This window comes from Capra hircus, chromosome 6, assembly GCF_001704415.2.
Source record: "Capra hircus breed San Clemente chromosome 6, ASM170441v1, whole genome shotgun sequence".
In the NCBI taxonomy this organism is placed as follows: domain Eukaryota; kingdom Metazoa; phylum Chordata; class Mammalia; order Artiodactyla; family Bovidae; genus Capra; species Capra hircus.
In genome coordinates, this window is record NC_030813.1 from 71,926,829 (window position 1) to 71,942,615 (window position 15,787).

At 39.8% G+C, this 15,787-nt stretch overlaps 1 protein-coding gene across 2 annotated transcripts in view; it reads left to right on the top strand.

Moving 5' to 3' along the window:
• Nucleotides 2,803-15,787, top strand: part of CEP135 (centrosomal protein 135) — a 74,517-nt gene continuing 61,532 nt past the window's right edge. The window contains exons 1-6 of one of the 2 annotated variants that reach the window (XM_018049480.1): nt 2,803-3,060; nt 6,335-6,491; nt 7,992-8,182; nt 9,409-9,576; nt 11,938-12,079; nt 14,107-14,191. In XM_018049480.1, the coding sequence (XP_017904969.1) occupies nt 6,379-6,491; nt 7,992-8,182; nt 9,409-9,576; nt 11,938-12,079; nt 14,107-14,191 (699 nt within the window). In that variant the 5' untranslated portion in view covers nt 2,803-3,060; nt 6,335-6,378. Of the gene's footprint in view, nt 3,061-6,334; nt 6,492-7,991; nt 8,183-9,408; nt 9,577-9,921; nt 11,174-11,937; nt 12,080-14,106; nt 14,192-15,787 lie in introns of those variants that run through there. The other variant, XM_013964641.2, reaches the window with a different exon arrangement.

Genomic DNA, 15,787 nt, shown 5'->3' on the forward strand with positions numbered 1-15,787 from the left:
ATCACATCTGTAAAGTCCCTCTTGCCAAGTAATATAACATATTCATAGGTTCCAGAAATTTGGGTGTGGATATCTTTGGTGGGGAGGTCTGCTTGCCATAGCTGCTATTCCCTCAAGTGCCTCTTTTGAATCTCTCAAGCTAGTATTTATATTTCTTAATTGTGTTCTAAATATATTTGTCTGCAAAGAAATGGGTTCTTGGTAAATTCTCTGATTCTTTTAACTTAATCTACATTTCATTCCACTTAATAATGTGAAGTTTTTGATGACTATAATTTTAATTTCCAGATTTCTGACTGGTTCCCTCTCATATGCATCTGTTCTTGTTTCATTTAACAATTCTTGCTCTTTCTAATGGCAGTTACTTCTTCCATCTAGCTAGACCAGTAATTCTTAACCAGGAGTGGTTTTGCCTCCCAAGGGACAGTCGGCAATATCTGGAGAGATTTTTGGTTGTCACAACTTGGTGGATGGTACTGGCATCTAGTGGATAGAAGCCAGGAATGCTACTCGACATTCTACAATACACAGGACAGGCCCTGTGAAACAAAGAATTATTCAGCCCAAAATGTCCAAAATGCGTTGAAAAACTTTGATCCAGATCACTTTAAATATATGCATTTTAAAATTTCATCAGCCTGTTTGATCTAGAGAGAATTCATGGGTTTTAACATTTTTATTTATTTATTTACTGTTGGCTGTGCTGGGTCTTTGTTGCTGTGCAGACTTTTCTCTAGTTGTGGCGAGTGAGGGCTGCTCTCTAGTCGCTGTTTGGGCTCTCACTGAGGTGGCTTCTCCTGCTGGGGAGCACGGGCTTGAGGACAGGCGGGCTTCAACAGCTGGGGCACACGGGCTCAGCAGCTGCATCTCCCAGGCTCTAGAAGACAGGCTCAGCAGTTGCCGCGCATGGACTTAGTTGCTCTGAGGTATGAGGAATCTTCCTGGATCAGGGATTAAATCATGTCTCCTGCACTGGCAGGCAGATTCTTGGCCACTGAGCCACCAGGGAAGCCCAAGAATCCATGTTTTGAGGTTTTATTTTGTTGGCTTATGTTAGCATCAGATTTCTTGATTGTTTTTGGTTTGCAAGCTCATTTTCAGAGAAAGGTTCTTTTTGTCTGGGGCTTCCCTCGTAGCTCAGCTGGTAAAGAATCCACCTGCAATGCAGGAAACCCCCTTTGGATTCCTGGGTCAGGAAGTTCCCCCAGAGAAGGGATAGGCTACCTACTCCAGTACTCATGGGCTTCCCTGGTGGCTCAGATGGTAAAGAATCTGCCTGCAATTCGGGAGACCTAGGTCTAATCTGGCTCTACCTCCTTCTGATTATCAATTTTGAGGGTAGGCCTACCAGGATTGACCCCCAATTCAGGACTCCTGTCCCCTGGTGATTTGGGGAGAGCCCAGAGCAAGCTCAGTTTCTACTTCTTTCTGCTTCCCTAGCCCTGATCCTAAAGCCTAGGACCTGGGTGGTGAGGAGCAACAACTTTAGATGTGCACCAGGGACACTGACCCCAGGCCTTGCAGTCCAACAGTGAACTTGCTCTGGTCTCCCATGTTACCTGGAGCAAAACTGGTCTATAACTTCAGTATCCCACTTACCTTTCAAAATTTCTTTGACTTTGGTTCTTACATTTTCTAACTGCTGTGCATTTGGGACAAAGAGTTATCTGGACTGGATGGCCACTGCGTAGTCATGTTGCTGTGATTTTAAAAAAGATATTTGTTGTTCAGGAAAAAAATGTATTTAAATGTACATCTTCAAGACTACAAAAGCCATCTACAGAGCTTAACTCACTTCCTCTTAGAAATTCCACAAAGCAACTTTTTTTAAAGCATGCTGGAAGGCAGACAAGACACAACAGAAACGGTTAAAACAATGGGTACAAAGTATTCACAACCCACAGAGCAATTAGGTAACATGCGAAGAGCTGACTCATTGAAAAAGACTGGTGCTGGGAGGGATTGGGGGCAGGAGGAGAAGGGAACGAACGATAGAGGATGAGATGGCTGGATGGTGTCACCGACTCGATGCACATGAGTTTGGGTGAACTCCGGGAGTAGGTGATGGACAGGGAGGCCTGGCGTGCTGCAGTTCATGGGGTTACAAAGAGTCGGACACGACTGAGCAACTGAACTGAATATGCAAAGACAATACATTTTCAGAATGAAAGTCCTACTTGCCAGAGCAGTAATCAGAAAGGAGGAAATGAGCTGTCTCTGATCATCCAGAAGTTTTCACGCGAGAAACAGAATTCTACAATTTGACCATGTGTTTTCTGTTTATGAACAAGCTCTGTAAAACTAGTTGATTTGAATTTAATTCCATTCACAAATGTTTATTGCGGTTAGTGCTAGAGAAACATAGCTGAGTAAAATAATCTCTTACTCCAGGAATTCACAATTGGGGACGGCAGGAAGAGACATACAAATAATTACGTTTTGAAGGGATGAGTTATAACTGACGCGATCGAAACATCATGATGTTATATCATCATAGCGGGTTGAGTATATTATAAGGGTCTACACATCTGGGCATGGGTGTGGGAGCAACAGTTAATTGTGTTGCGTGGCTGACAGGGAAAGTTGCAATTGTGCCTGTCGTTGGAGTTTAGGTGAAGGCGTCCCCCTAACGGGTGAAGGCTGATCCGCGGTAGGGACCAGGGCCGGGCAGGATTTTAACCCCGCGCCAGGAAGGTCAAGCGAGGCACGCGATCGACTCGGAGGAGTCCTATCGCCGGCACCCGCTGAGGTTAGGGGTTCGCCGGCCGCCAGGGGGCGCCGCGGCCTCGCGCCGTGCGGGCCGTTGCGTTTCCGGGCACCGGGGCCTAGCGCCGCCATCCCGGTCGGGCTCGTCCCCGCTGCGCGCGGCGAAACGTCGGCCGCTCCCGTTACCGAGGCAACCGCGGCACCTCCTCCGCGCCGGCTCCGATCGTCTCTCCGCGCCATTTTCAAACTGTCCTAGCGCTGAAGCCGGTGTCTGGGCGGAAGGAGCCAGCGAGGGAGGCGAGGCGCGAGGGAAGATGCGACCGCAGGCAGAGGGAGCGGCGGCCGGGGCTGCGGGTGAGCGCGGCGCGGGGCGGGAGGGCTGGGCTGGGCCCGGCGGCGCCTCCGCCTCCCGGGCGGTCCCCGCGGGCCTGGCCCGGGCGCTGCCGGGAGGGAGGCCGCGCGGCCTCGGGAGGAAGTGGGCCCCGGGCGGGCGGCCGGGGCGCGGAGTTCGTGTCGCCTCGCTGCGGACACCTCCTTCCCTTCAACACCCGACAGCGGAACTGCGGCCCGGAGGTCGGCCTGGGGTTGCCCGGGCTCCTGCTTCCTCCGGCCGCGATCGCGGCGGGTCTGTGCGGTTCCAGCAGATCCGCCTCCTACAGACTGATGGGTTGATTTAAAAGTTAAAATACCCTTTCGTATAAGAATCATACAGGCTCTTTGTAAAACAAAAGTGCCCCAAAGCCTAGGACGAGTCATTTATTAACCTTTGTCCAGCACCTTAGTTTAAACATCCCCTCTTCCACTCTTTACTGTTTTTAGTTCAGTGAGGGAGGACTCACGAGATAACCTAGTTAATGTTGGTTTGGGGTGTTTTGTTTTTCTAGCCCTTGTGCATATATATTATATACATAGGAGATTACACACACACACACACACGCACACAAGCACAGGATACTTTTGTAAAAATAAGGTGCACTGGCTTTCAGACGTAAACTCCCCGGAGTTAAGCAAGCGGGTAGTTCCAAAAACGTTTGCTTGGAGGACCTCCAAACCTTACCTTTTATGTGGTTCTGCTGGAAACCTTTCGGTATGGCCGCAGTGTTGGGATGATGTAGATGGGCGTATTGTGTTGGTGGTGAAGGACAGCAGCCCATGCATGGGTGGGGAAAGCCTAATACATGTTTTTTTGTCCTTCCTGGGAGGATTTTAATCTTTTTCATCTGTCGTATCTGTTGATTTTTTTTTTTTAATACTTACTCATATTGTCTCTCAGAAGGATGTGAGGGTGTATTTGGGGTAACCAAAGTTGGCACCAGACAAAAAAAGAGACATGTTTGAATTGTGAGGCCCTGCTAGTTCTTCGGAGAAGGCAATGGCACCCCACTCCAGTACTCTTGCCTGGAAAATCCCATGGATGGAGGAGCCTGGAAGGCTGCAGTCCATGGGGTCGCGAAGCGACTTCACTTTCACTTTTCACTTTCAGGCATTGGAGAAGGAAATGGCAACCCACTCCAGTGTTCTTGCCTGGAGAACCCCAGGGACAGGGGAGCCTGGTGGGCTGCCGTCTCTGGCGTCGCACAGAGTCGGACGCGACTGAAGCGACTTAGCAGCAGCAGCAGCAGCAGCTAGTTCTTGGTCGGACAGCTGCCCTTCTGACTTCTTCAGGACTTTTTCTAGAACACCCTGCATCAGTCAGGCCCTTCTTGTGGAAGGAACCTAGAAAGAACCTAGTATGGAATGGGAACGTCATTCAGAGAAAAGGCAAACAAGAATGTGGAGGAGAGATTTGTAGGAAGGAGTTATCAAGGAGTGGTACTAAGTTGAGCTGGCATAATACAGAAACCTGAGTAGTGGGTCAGGACTCGGGAGACCTGACTGCCCACCTTCGTAGTGGCCTTGTGATTTGGAAAAAGTTACTCTCTCTAGGCAGCCTTTCCTCATCTTTGAATGTGGAGGGTGTCCTTGACCCTTTTCCCCTCACAGTAGTTGTGAGGATCAAATTTTGCATATATTCATATCCATGCATGTTTTATATAAATTGTGAAGAGCAATACCGATGTAAAACAAAGTTCTTGTTTGATTTAGAAATATGAGTACTATGACCATATTAACCTGGCAAAGTTAGAAAAGAGCATTTTTTTTAAAGAAGGGATCTTTGGATAACTCCATTTTAGGGTGCATTGATAGATGATATATTCATAGATATTTAAAAAGATGAGGGTAAAAAGATGTCCAGAGACACTTACATGTTGGGGTCTTTCTTTTTTAATGTAAGTAAAATTTACATATGCTATCTGAAAAGCTTTGATAAATGTATACATTGATGTGGTGTCTGTCCCCATTACCACAGCATTTTCATTACCCACGAAAGCTCCCTCATGCCCTTCCAGTCAGGCTCCAACTACCCCCATGGCCCTGGGTGACAGCTGTTCTAATTTCTATGTACATAGTTTAATTTTGCCTGTTCTTGAACTTCATATAATCATGGCTTCTCATGCTCAGATAGTGTTTTTAAAGTCATCCATGCTGTTGACATGTGCCAGTTCTGTTTTATTCTTGAGTGATATTACATTGTTTAAGTATAGTGTACTTATCCTTCTTCTGTATAGGTTTCCAGTTTGGAGCTATTATGAATAAAGATGCTTCAGATATTCTTGTAGAGTCTCTTTGTAGATGTTTATTTTCATTTTCTTGAGTAAATACCTTGGACTAGAATTACACAGTCATAGACTAGAGGTATGTTTAACTTTATAAGAAAGTGCCACACTTTAAAATTTATTTTTAATTGGAGGATAATTGCTTTACAGTGTTGTGTTGGGTTTTGCTGTACAACAACGTGAATCAGTTATGAGTACTTATATATCCTGTCCCTCTTGAGCCTCCCTCCCACAGACTTTTTCCACAGTGATTTCACACTCCTGTAGCAATGTGAAAATTCCTGTTACTCCAAGTCCTTGAAGACATTTAGTATTGTACCTTTAATTTTAGCCATTCTAGTATGGACAAAATTATATTTCATTGTGGTTTAATTTGTATTTCTCTGATGTCTAGTGGTATTAAGCACCTTTTCATATAATTATTCTCATTCAGATATCTTTTGCAAATCTTAGCCTTGCATTTCTTATTGGGTTGTCTTTATTGTTGAATTGTAAGGGTTCTTTCTGTATTTTATATACAAATTCTTTGTTAGATATTATGAATATGTTTCTCCTACTCTTTTAAGTTTTTATTTTGTCAAATAAAAGGATATATTTTGATGAGCAGACATTTTTAATTTGAAGAAATCCAATTTATCAAGTTTCTCTTTTATATTTAAAAGAAAAACTTAAAAGAGGCTTCTCTAAGTATTCTCTGCCTGTCTCAGGCTTGGAAAAATATTCTTCTTTCTTTTTTCTAGAGGTTTTATAAATGTTTTAACTTCTGCATATTAAGTTTATGAGGGGATGTTTATTTTAATGCAGCAACATGGATATCATTAGCATTGGATTTAAATCAATCTAAATATTCTAGAGGGCTGTCTGCCTGAAAAGAAACAAAAAAATAATTGCTTCATATTAAAATAATATTTTTTAAAAACAAATAATAATAATAACTGATAATAGAATGATGTTTCACTCTTTTCTTATAGGATTTTAATTTTTGGAAGTGAATAAACCTAGTTTGGAACACAAGATGACTACAGCTGCAGAAAGAAAGTATCTTAATATTAGGAAAAGATTGGATCAGTTGGGATACCGCCAGACTCTGACAGTGGACTGTATACCTTTGGTAGAAAAACTTTTCAGGTAAAGATGAAAAGACTGTTGCAAACCTGTGTGACCCTGAATCCCATTTATCTAGTTTCTGATTGAGCTTCATGCTTTAGTTACAGAAATGGGTAGACTTTTTAAAAGTCCTTAAATCATCTGAAGCTTCTCTCTTCTCCATGTTGCAAAACCCTAGGGTCACCATTCACACTATACTATTTACAGTAAATGTTTCTGAGAGTTTTGTCTGTGAGTAAAAGTACAATTTTTAATGTAATTTTCTGATCTAGTTAGGAGTTCTGTAGCTGCTTTATTCACTGGTTTTTATTTTATTGAAATGCCGTTGACATGATATTATGTTAGTCACTGGTCTTTAATTGCTACACATTTATAATGCTTCTCTAAGGTGGTTGATCATGACTTTAGCTGTTAACATGTTAATTTAACTGAAAGATTCTATGTCATTTTTATTCTTTTCCACATAAATCCTAGTACTGTGATTTGAGGCTAACTAGAGCAGAGAAATGGTCTAGGAAGTTTTTGCAGTAGGACTATAAGTGATAATGATGAAAAGAAGCGAATGGATGAAAGATACTTTGTGGTCTCTAGTATGGCCTCCAGAAGCCTTCTTTATCTAGTTCTTGGTCAGCAATTCAGAATTATAGGGTGGAAGTATGTTTAACTTTCCTAGAAACTGACAAGCATTTTCCCCAGTGATTTCACACTCCTTCACCTTCCCTGTGCGAACCACCTGAAGCTCCTGAACACGTGTTCACTCTCACCCTTGGTCTCTCCGTATGCTGTTCTATCTGCCTGTAAAGTCTCTTTCTCCTCTCCTTCCTGCTTTGTCTTTATGCTCAGTTAGCTGTATGGCCTGCAGCTCTCTGTCACATATGCTGCACGTTACCTTAGCTGTTATTATTGTTAGAAATTTGTTTTACCTTCCCATTAGAATGCAAACTCCAAGAAACTAGAAACTGACTGTTTCACTGCCATACCTAGGACAAGCTGAACACATGGTCAGCACTAAAATATTTATTGAGTTTATCACATAGTGCTATAACTTCTGACAAATTGTTAGTAGGATATAAGCTCCATGTCAGTGGGTTCTTTACCATGTTCCCTACCCAGTAAATGTTGATGTAGTGAATATTGTGTTCATCTGTGTTCTTAGAGGTAGGGAACTGATCTGTGTTTGTTGCGTCCCTGACACTTAGCATGTAGCAGGCATTCAGTAAATGTTAAATGACCAAATAAGGTTCACAGATTCCACAAGTGACTAATTAAACATGGGGGATGAGTGAGACCAGGTTGAAAGATGATTCTGCCTATGTGTGTATGCTTTATAACTTAATTATGCCGGGAAAGTTTTGAGACCTTCCTAGTACCTTGAAAGACCTCTCATGTTTGTTTTTGTATGTCTGATTTTTGATTTGATCTCACTTAGTATTAATATTTAAGTCCTTTTAGAAATCTGTTTTTAGTTATTAAAAGTTAATAGAATGTTTTCTTGTATTTGCATTTTCCATTTAATATTAGTGATCTAGTTCATACAACAGAAAGTCTTCGGAAATCAAAATTATCTGCTGTGAAAGCAGAAAAAGAGAGTGCCAATTTTGATTTTGTATTGGAACCTTATAAACTTGAAAATGCAAGATTGAATAAGGAAAATAATGAATTATACCTGGAATTAATGAAACTGAGAGAACAATCAGGTCAACATATTAAAGGTAAATTTTTGTGACTTTTGGAATTTTTGCCCTTTTCATTTTATATGTGGGAAATCCTAGTCTACCTTTGAAACTACTGGTTAGAAAATGTGATAGTCTTCCTACTGACAGTTTCTGAAGTATTATAGGGTATGTTGCGGAGAAGGCAATGGCACCCCACTCCAGTACTCTTGCCTGGAAAATCCCATGGACGGAGGAGCCTGGAAGGCTGCAGTCCATGGGGTCGCTGAGGGTTGGATACTACTGAGCGACTTCACTTTCACTTTTCACTTTCATGCATTGGAGAAGGAAATGGCAACCCACTCCAGTGTTCTTGCCTGGAGAATCCCAGGGATCGGGGAGCCTGGTGGGCTGCTGTCTTTAGGGTCGGACAGTCAGACACGACTGAAGTGACTTAGCAGTAGCAGTAGCATAGGGTATGTTGAAGAGTTTCCAAAAGAAAAATAAATTTGCATTCCACAATTTATATTCATCTTCACTGAATGTGGATTAAATTTTTAGAATTAAAATTGCTATAATGGTGGTGGTGTGCGCTCAGTTGTGTTTGGCTCTTTGTGACCCTGTGAACTGCAGCCCACCAGTTTTCTGTGTCCATGGAATTTTCCAGGCAAGAATACTGGAGTGGGTTGCCTTTTACTTCACCAGGGGATCTTCCCAACCCAGGGATTAAACCCATGTCTCTTGTGTCTCCTGTGTTGGCAGGCAGATTCTTTACCAACTGTGGCACCTGGGAAGCCCAAAAGTTGCTGTAGAAAATATTAAATGCTGGTACTGAAGAGAAATGTTCTTGTAACAACTTCTGTGTTTCTGAGAAAAAGCTGTATATCTATTGTTCTGATTCTTTTATACCCTGTTTTTGATCTGGAAGATAGAATGATTTTAGAGGTACTAGGCAAAGGCTAAATTATATGGCTAACTTTAATCTTCTTGTATTTAGTAGAAAGCCCTGGCTAATACTTGGCATGAATTGATAATCCCTTAGTTTTGTATCCAATTTACTGGATCAAAAGCTCATATTAGGCTCACCACAGAAGAAAAATATAATTCCTTTTTGTGCTTAGTGACTTATTTGCAGTTTTGTTAATGATGGTAGAAAAGTTATAACCTTCTAACAAAGCATATAAGAATCAGGTGGAGCCTTTCAAATTATTGTGACTTTTTTCGTTTTATGGAATGGAAGAACTTCTTGATGTATAAAATACTCTTTAAATCTTTTTCATTTTAAGAGTTGAAAACCACATTGAAAAAGTGTGCACGTGAAACAGCTGATCTGAAATTTCTAAATAATCAATATGTTCATAAACTCAAACTTATGGAGAAAGAAAGCAAAGCTAAGAATGAGAAAATTCAGCAGCTTCAAGAAAAGAATTTGCAAGCTGTAGTTCAAACTCCAGGTGAATCTGTTCCCTGTCAAAACAAATCATATACATCTAATGTTTTAAAGATGTTAAAACTGTTGACTAAAATGGGACTTTGGGTACTCATGCTTTAGACTTTATATTTGAAAAGATATATTTGGATAGTCACAAAACCTTTAAAATTTATTTCTGAAGACCCAGCTTATATTCTGTACATGTGCTTAGAAACTTACATAACAGTAAACTTCTTAGGTATAAGTTGTCTAACCTCAGTGCCTAGGGTTTTATTTCCTTTATTATTAGTTTGAATTCTTTTTTCTATTATTATCTTAATAATTTTCTATTATTATCTTATTTCTATCATCATTATTAATTGTAAAAATACTTCATACTCTAAAGACTTTGAAAATGATACACCTGTTATTTCTTAGTTTTACTCTTCTTAGCCTTATGCTCAGTAGCTCTCAAGGAAGAAAACAGAAATGATGGGTCATATGCAGAGTTAGTGGTTCTCCAGGCTCAGAATTGATGGAAGAATCTCCTGATCGCGGAGGTGTCTAAACCGTGAGACTAAGGTTATGGAAGCAAAGGAGGTGAAGGCAGGTGCTGAACTATGAGACTTGGTAGAGACTGAGGGATTAAAGAACATGGTGAGGACCAGTAGTAATTTGGTCAGAATGAAGATTGCCATCAGAAGAGAGTTGAAGATATGGAAGCTGGCTCAGTTCTATCTGGTGACACAGTCCAGGCTTAATCATGTTACTGTGTGCCTGTAGCTGAGTGAAGAGGAGACTCTGAGAATTGAAGAATGGCAAGCTGGGAGGCCAGGATCAGGGAGGAATCTGTGGGACTTGAAATGGCAGAAAATAAGCTGGGAGAGGGAGGAGCGTGAGCCAAAGGCAGAAAAGCTGGGGAAATGAGGGAGAGAATCTCAGAAGTAACTAGAAGATTAAGAAAACCAAAAAAGGAGGATAATTAGATTTTCTGAGAAAAGAATAAGCCTAAATCAAGAGTGATTTAGAAGGTGTAATCTCTAAAATTTAATGATGGATAAATTTAGTAAACTTGGGATGTAGAGGAATTTCCAAATTTGTTTGAAGTGAATGAGTGGATGAATGAGGATATTAATATTATTTCTCTCTTTCTTTTTTTTGGCTGCACCATGGGGCATGTGGGATGTTAGTTCCTTAACCAGGGATCAAACCTGAGCCCCTAGTCTTAACCACGAGACCACCAAGGATGCCCTGGTACTATTTCTTAAGATAGGGAATATAGAAAACAGAAGTCCACTGTTTACAAAGGGTTTGTTGAGTATGTTATATCCACGGGACATTCACATTGAAACTCCTAGTATGCCGTGAAATATGTAGATCTATCCTTAGAAATATGGTCCTAGATGGAGATTCACATTTGGAAATCATTGGAATATCCTGAGAATGGAAGCTTTGAATGTGGTAGGAGTTACTAGTGAGATTATGTAGATTGGAAAGAGAGGAGAACCAAAGACAGACCCTAGGAAACTGTCTTTTAAGGCACAGATGGAAGAAGAGGGTCTTTGAAAGAAACTGAGAAGGAGCAACCAAGGAGGAAAACCAGGAGATAAGGGAAGAAGAAAGTGGTTTACCTTGTTCAGGTGTGTAACTACAAGCAGGTCATTTAAATACTTCTGACCTAGTTTCTTCATCCTCAAAACAAGAGGCGAAGAGTATGAAAAAACTTGTTAGGATTCTAAGGAAGACAGAGTTGTGGGTTGATTGTTCTTTGTGAGGGTCAGTTAGTTTTCAAGTACATGTCTAATCTGGGCCAGGTACTGCAAAAGGTAAATTATCCTTGTGGTTTGGGCCAAGATGGGATATATCTAGTCATCAAAAGAAATTACGCCTGCTGGTTTTAAGGATAATTAAGAAAATTCCCCATTAATTCAGGATACATATTCTGCTACAAACTAATTTTGATTCCTAAAGTTTCAGTTATCTGCTCCTTTGGCCTTACTTAATAAACATGTTTATTTTAGTTATTATTGCCTTCAGCTTCTCATTTGACAGTTTTCTGCTGTTGATGACTTCTTGAGCTCTGTTATGTACCACAAGGCACACTCAGCTTTTAATCTTGCCAGAGTTTGCTCCCCATCTCATGAAGGAAAAGATTAAATCTGGGCATGTATACCAAGCATGCAGAAAATGAAGCTTGCTTTCTAACCATGTCTTGTTGAGGTTTTCAGAAATGAGTCGTTTAGTTAAGATCAGGTGGGTGTTTATATATAAGGGAGAAAGCATTTGACTTGGCTCTTATGTAATAAGAGCTAGAGACATACTTTATAACAAAAAGGCTTCTAAAGTATTTAAGACAGTGTTTTGTTTTCAATTTTTTGAAATACACCTTTGCTTTTTTTTTTAGGTGGCAAGAAAAGAAATATTGCTTTCAGGCGCCAGCGGATGCAGATTGATGAACCAGTCCCTCCCTCTGAAATCAGTTCATATCCGGTTCCTCAGCCAGATGACCCTTACATTGCAGACCTCCTGCATGTGGCTGATAACAGGTACATTAAAGAATTCTCTGTTGGCTTTAGTTAACCGATCACTTGGTTAGCCCTAAGTTTCTTGATAGTAGGGTTTTGTCTTCTTAACTAGCCTATCTCTGGTGTGTAGCACAGAACTTTGCACAAGCATTCAGTAAACGCTTTCTGAATATATTCTGAATATAGAAAGTTTTCACTTGTTTTGAAATTTGATTTCAAGTAAATCATATATCTGAGGTTTCTGTCTATATTTGCTTGAAAACAATTTAGTGCCACCTAGAGCCTATTCCAGTAGAGTTGCTTTGACACTCAGCTTTATCACCCAAGTAAATCTTCTACAGACTGTCTATTACTTCAGATTTTTCTCAAATGCCAGTAGCATGAGTAGACTTGTAACTGGCTTTGAAATTTTTGCTTCATGATTCTCTAGCTTTGTATGTTGGTGTTTCCTTAACTTGGAATCAGATGTAAATTCTATTTTAATTATAACTTCAGTAAACTCTTTGGAAAAGGCTAGGTAAGTGTTCTCGGGATGTAAAGATGCAACTTTTGAGAAGCTTACAACCCGGTAAGAAGATGAGACAAGGGGAAATGCACAGAATGCCACGGAGAACATCTTAAACGGTACAGAGGAGTGAGAGAGACTAGTGACAGCCTCTCTGGTCACGGCTGCAGAAACAGTGTAAAGTACAGAATACGCTCGTGGGAATGGTTAGTGCAGCTAGCTTTTTACTTTGTAGATTATGTAGACAATATGAGAGAGTTTTCTACTTTATTTTTAATCTCTATAGCAGTTAGAAAGACATTGGTTGGGGGACTAATTAGGGTCTTTAGCTCAGTTATTCTCACACAATATTTTGTACCTCTATTTATACACTTACTTGACTTTACCCATGAAATATTTTGTGTCTTGTTTTTCTGGTACTTATAAACTAGGACTTAGACAATATGTTAGTATTATTTACCGAGTTTTAGAGGGCCCTGTATGTATTCGATTCAATGGACATGAACTTGGGCAAATTCTGGGAGATGGTGAGAAACAGTGAGGCCTGGGATGCTGCAATCCATGGGGTCGCAAAGAGCTGCGCACGACAGTGACTGAACAACAACATGTGTGTCATTTTCTGTCTTTTTCTTTGCCTTAATATTCTTCTTTTCTATCAAGCCATCATAGGTAGCATTAGTCTCTTGATTATCTTATTTGTTGAATTTGCACATGCACATTTAACTGTATTTAGAGTCATTCACACATATATGAGTGTGGTTGCACACATACTCCTCTCCTACTCCTAGGTTAGTGGGTAATGTTGGTTCTAGCGATACTAATAGCAGGTACAAGCAGTGTTCAGCCGTACTCTATCTACCCTATGGAAAAGCTCTCTTAAAATTAAACCTGGCTTCAGGCTTTATTTTTCCAGTATGAAAGTGATTGTGACTTGTTTTGTTAATGCTTGGCAAAGTGTGATGTAGTACAGAACATTTAGGATTCATATAATTCAGATGATTTAGACAAATCTTAATTCTCTTGGAATTAACAAGTTCCAGGAAAGAGTAGGGTTTTTTTGTTTGTTTTTTTTTTTTTTGCTGTAGTTACCTGGAAAATTGGTATTTCTCAGTATTTTTCTTCTCTCTAAGGTTGTAAGATAGTTCCTTAGAAAATACAGGGCCATGTGGGGTCAGAAAACATGTAGTCCCTTATTTCACTGAATAGTATTGTGAGTTTGGGACTCGATGCTTAGTTCCCTGAACCTAAGAATTGGCAACAGTACCCAGAAGAATTTGTTCTAAGGATCAGAATGCAGTAGGAGACATAATGTATCAGAGTTTCAGATTATTTACCACTCAGTTTTGTATCTGTTCTTATTGAATTAAATCTCTAAGATGATGCACTCTGTGCTGTGGCCTGGGAACCCTTTGGCACAGCACCTCCTGCCTCACTGAGAAACAAAAAGTTGAGGGTTTTAAAAGAAGGCATCTAATTTCACTTTTGTTATTTTGTATTTCTTATCAAAAATATGTTGACATTACTTACAATTTATATGTTTCAGAATTCAAGAACTTCAACAAGAAGTCTGCCAGTTACAAGAGAAGTTAGCAATGATGGAAAGTGAATTGAGAGATTATAACAAGCAGGTAGGATTTTTTTATTTGCCTAGTTGGGATTGAGGTGAGTGTGCTGTGACTGTAAATAGAATTGGGTAATGTTTAATATTTCTGAGTTTTTAATACAGCTTTTCTTTTTAGTAAATTCATTAATAGAATTTATAGATGGAATTGCTTAGATGACTTCAGAACCTTCAGTCCATTACCTGCATTATGCATTGAGGTGAATAGTAGTTATTTTTTTTTTTAAGGTGAATCATACATCTCCCCAAATATTATAACCATATTAACTGTTTTCCATCTCAAGAGGTATTTTATTTGAAGTGTATTATGCTTTATAATAGTATTTTTAAAAACTTTTTTTACCCTTTCTGTAGATTTTATCGTTTTGAATATGTCTTTGAAAGTTACTCTTCCGAGTTACCATGCTTGTTGAATGTTTTCTCTGTAAGCACTAGTACCCCATACAACAGTTTTCTAAAGAAGCAAGGGAATGAATAGATTCAGGAACAAGCTTTGTTCTTTTATGCTTTCTTTTGGTGTCTTGGCTAAATTCTGATTTGGGTAATTACAGGCTTTCTTTCTTAATATGCTTACTGAAGTTTAAATCAGGTAACATGTTTTCCATATTTTGCACATAACTACGTTTTTTGGAGTAAAGAAATCTGCACATACCAGTATAGGTGTAACCTATGTATTGGTATAAATGCTAAGTTTATGAAGTCCTTTGACGATCACTTGGATAAAATGGAGTTAAAAGGAATTGTAGTAATGTCACCCCAAAAATTTACTTTATGGAGAGATGTTGAACATATCAAATATGCATATGAAATGAACATTAATTTATATTTTTCAGTTTATATTCAGTCATTCTTTCATCACATTTTTTTCTAAGTACTTTATGAACATAAACTGACCAGACTCTATTGTCTCCATGAGGTGGCTGAGGTGTTTGAAGAAAATAGCCTAACCATTCTGATTGAAATCACCAGTTTAAGTGGTTATCAATCTTGATTGAGTCTACTCTATTCTCTATCAGTTGTTTTTTTTTTTTTTTTTGTGGGAGTTTGTTCTGTTCTTCTCAGCATATATTCCAGATTTTACTGTTCTCTTCAAGCTCTTTCCATGGCCTGTAACACCCTCCTTCTCAGGATATCATCTTCTTTTTCAGTTTCCTATCTCTGCCTTTAAAATGAGCAGTATTCACAGGTTCTCCTTAAGACTTAATGGGTAGGATGATATTCTTCCTGTTTAAGGTTTTGTGCACTTGGCCCCATTCCCTCTCTTCTCCTTAGGATATTGCTTTAATCAGTTATTCTTTAACAAACTTATATGGCCATTTTAATGGCTATAAATTTTTTTCAGTCTTCATAACAGTACTGTGAGGAGATGCTTTTATCATCATCGCTAATACCCCTTAAAAAATCTTTGAATTACCTTTCCCCTCTTGCTAACTAAGGCCTTCTTCTCCCTGATGCATACTTCTCTAAAGGGTGTCTTACTCTTCTTTCTCTACTTCTTCACATCGTGTTCACTTCTTAACCTTCTGTTGGCTTCTGTCCCCCACTGTGTAAGTTGGTCTAGTTACTGTTACCGTTGACATTAATTGCTGCATCCAGAAGGATG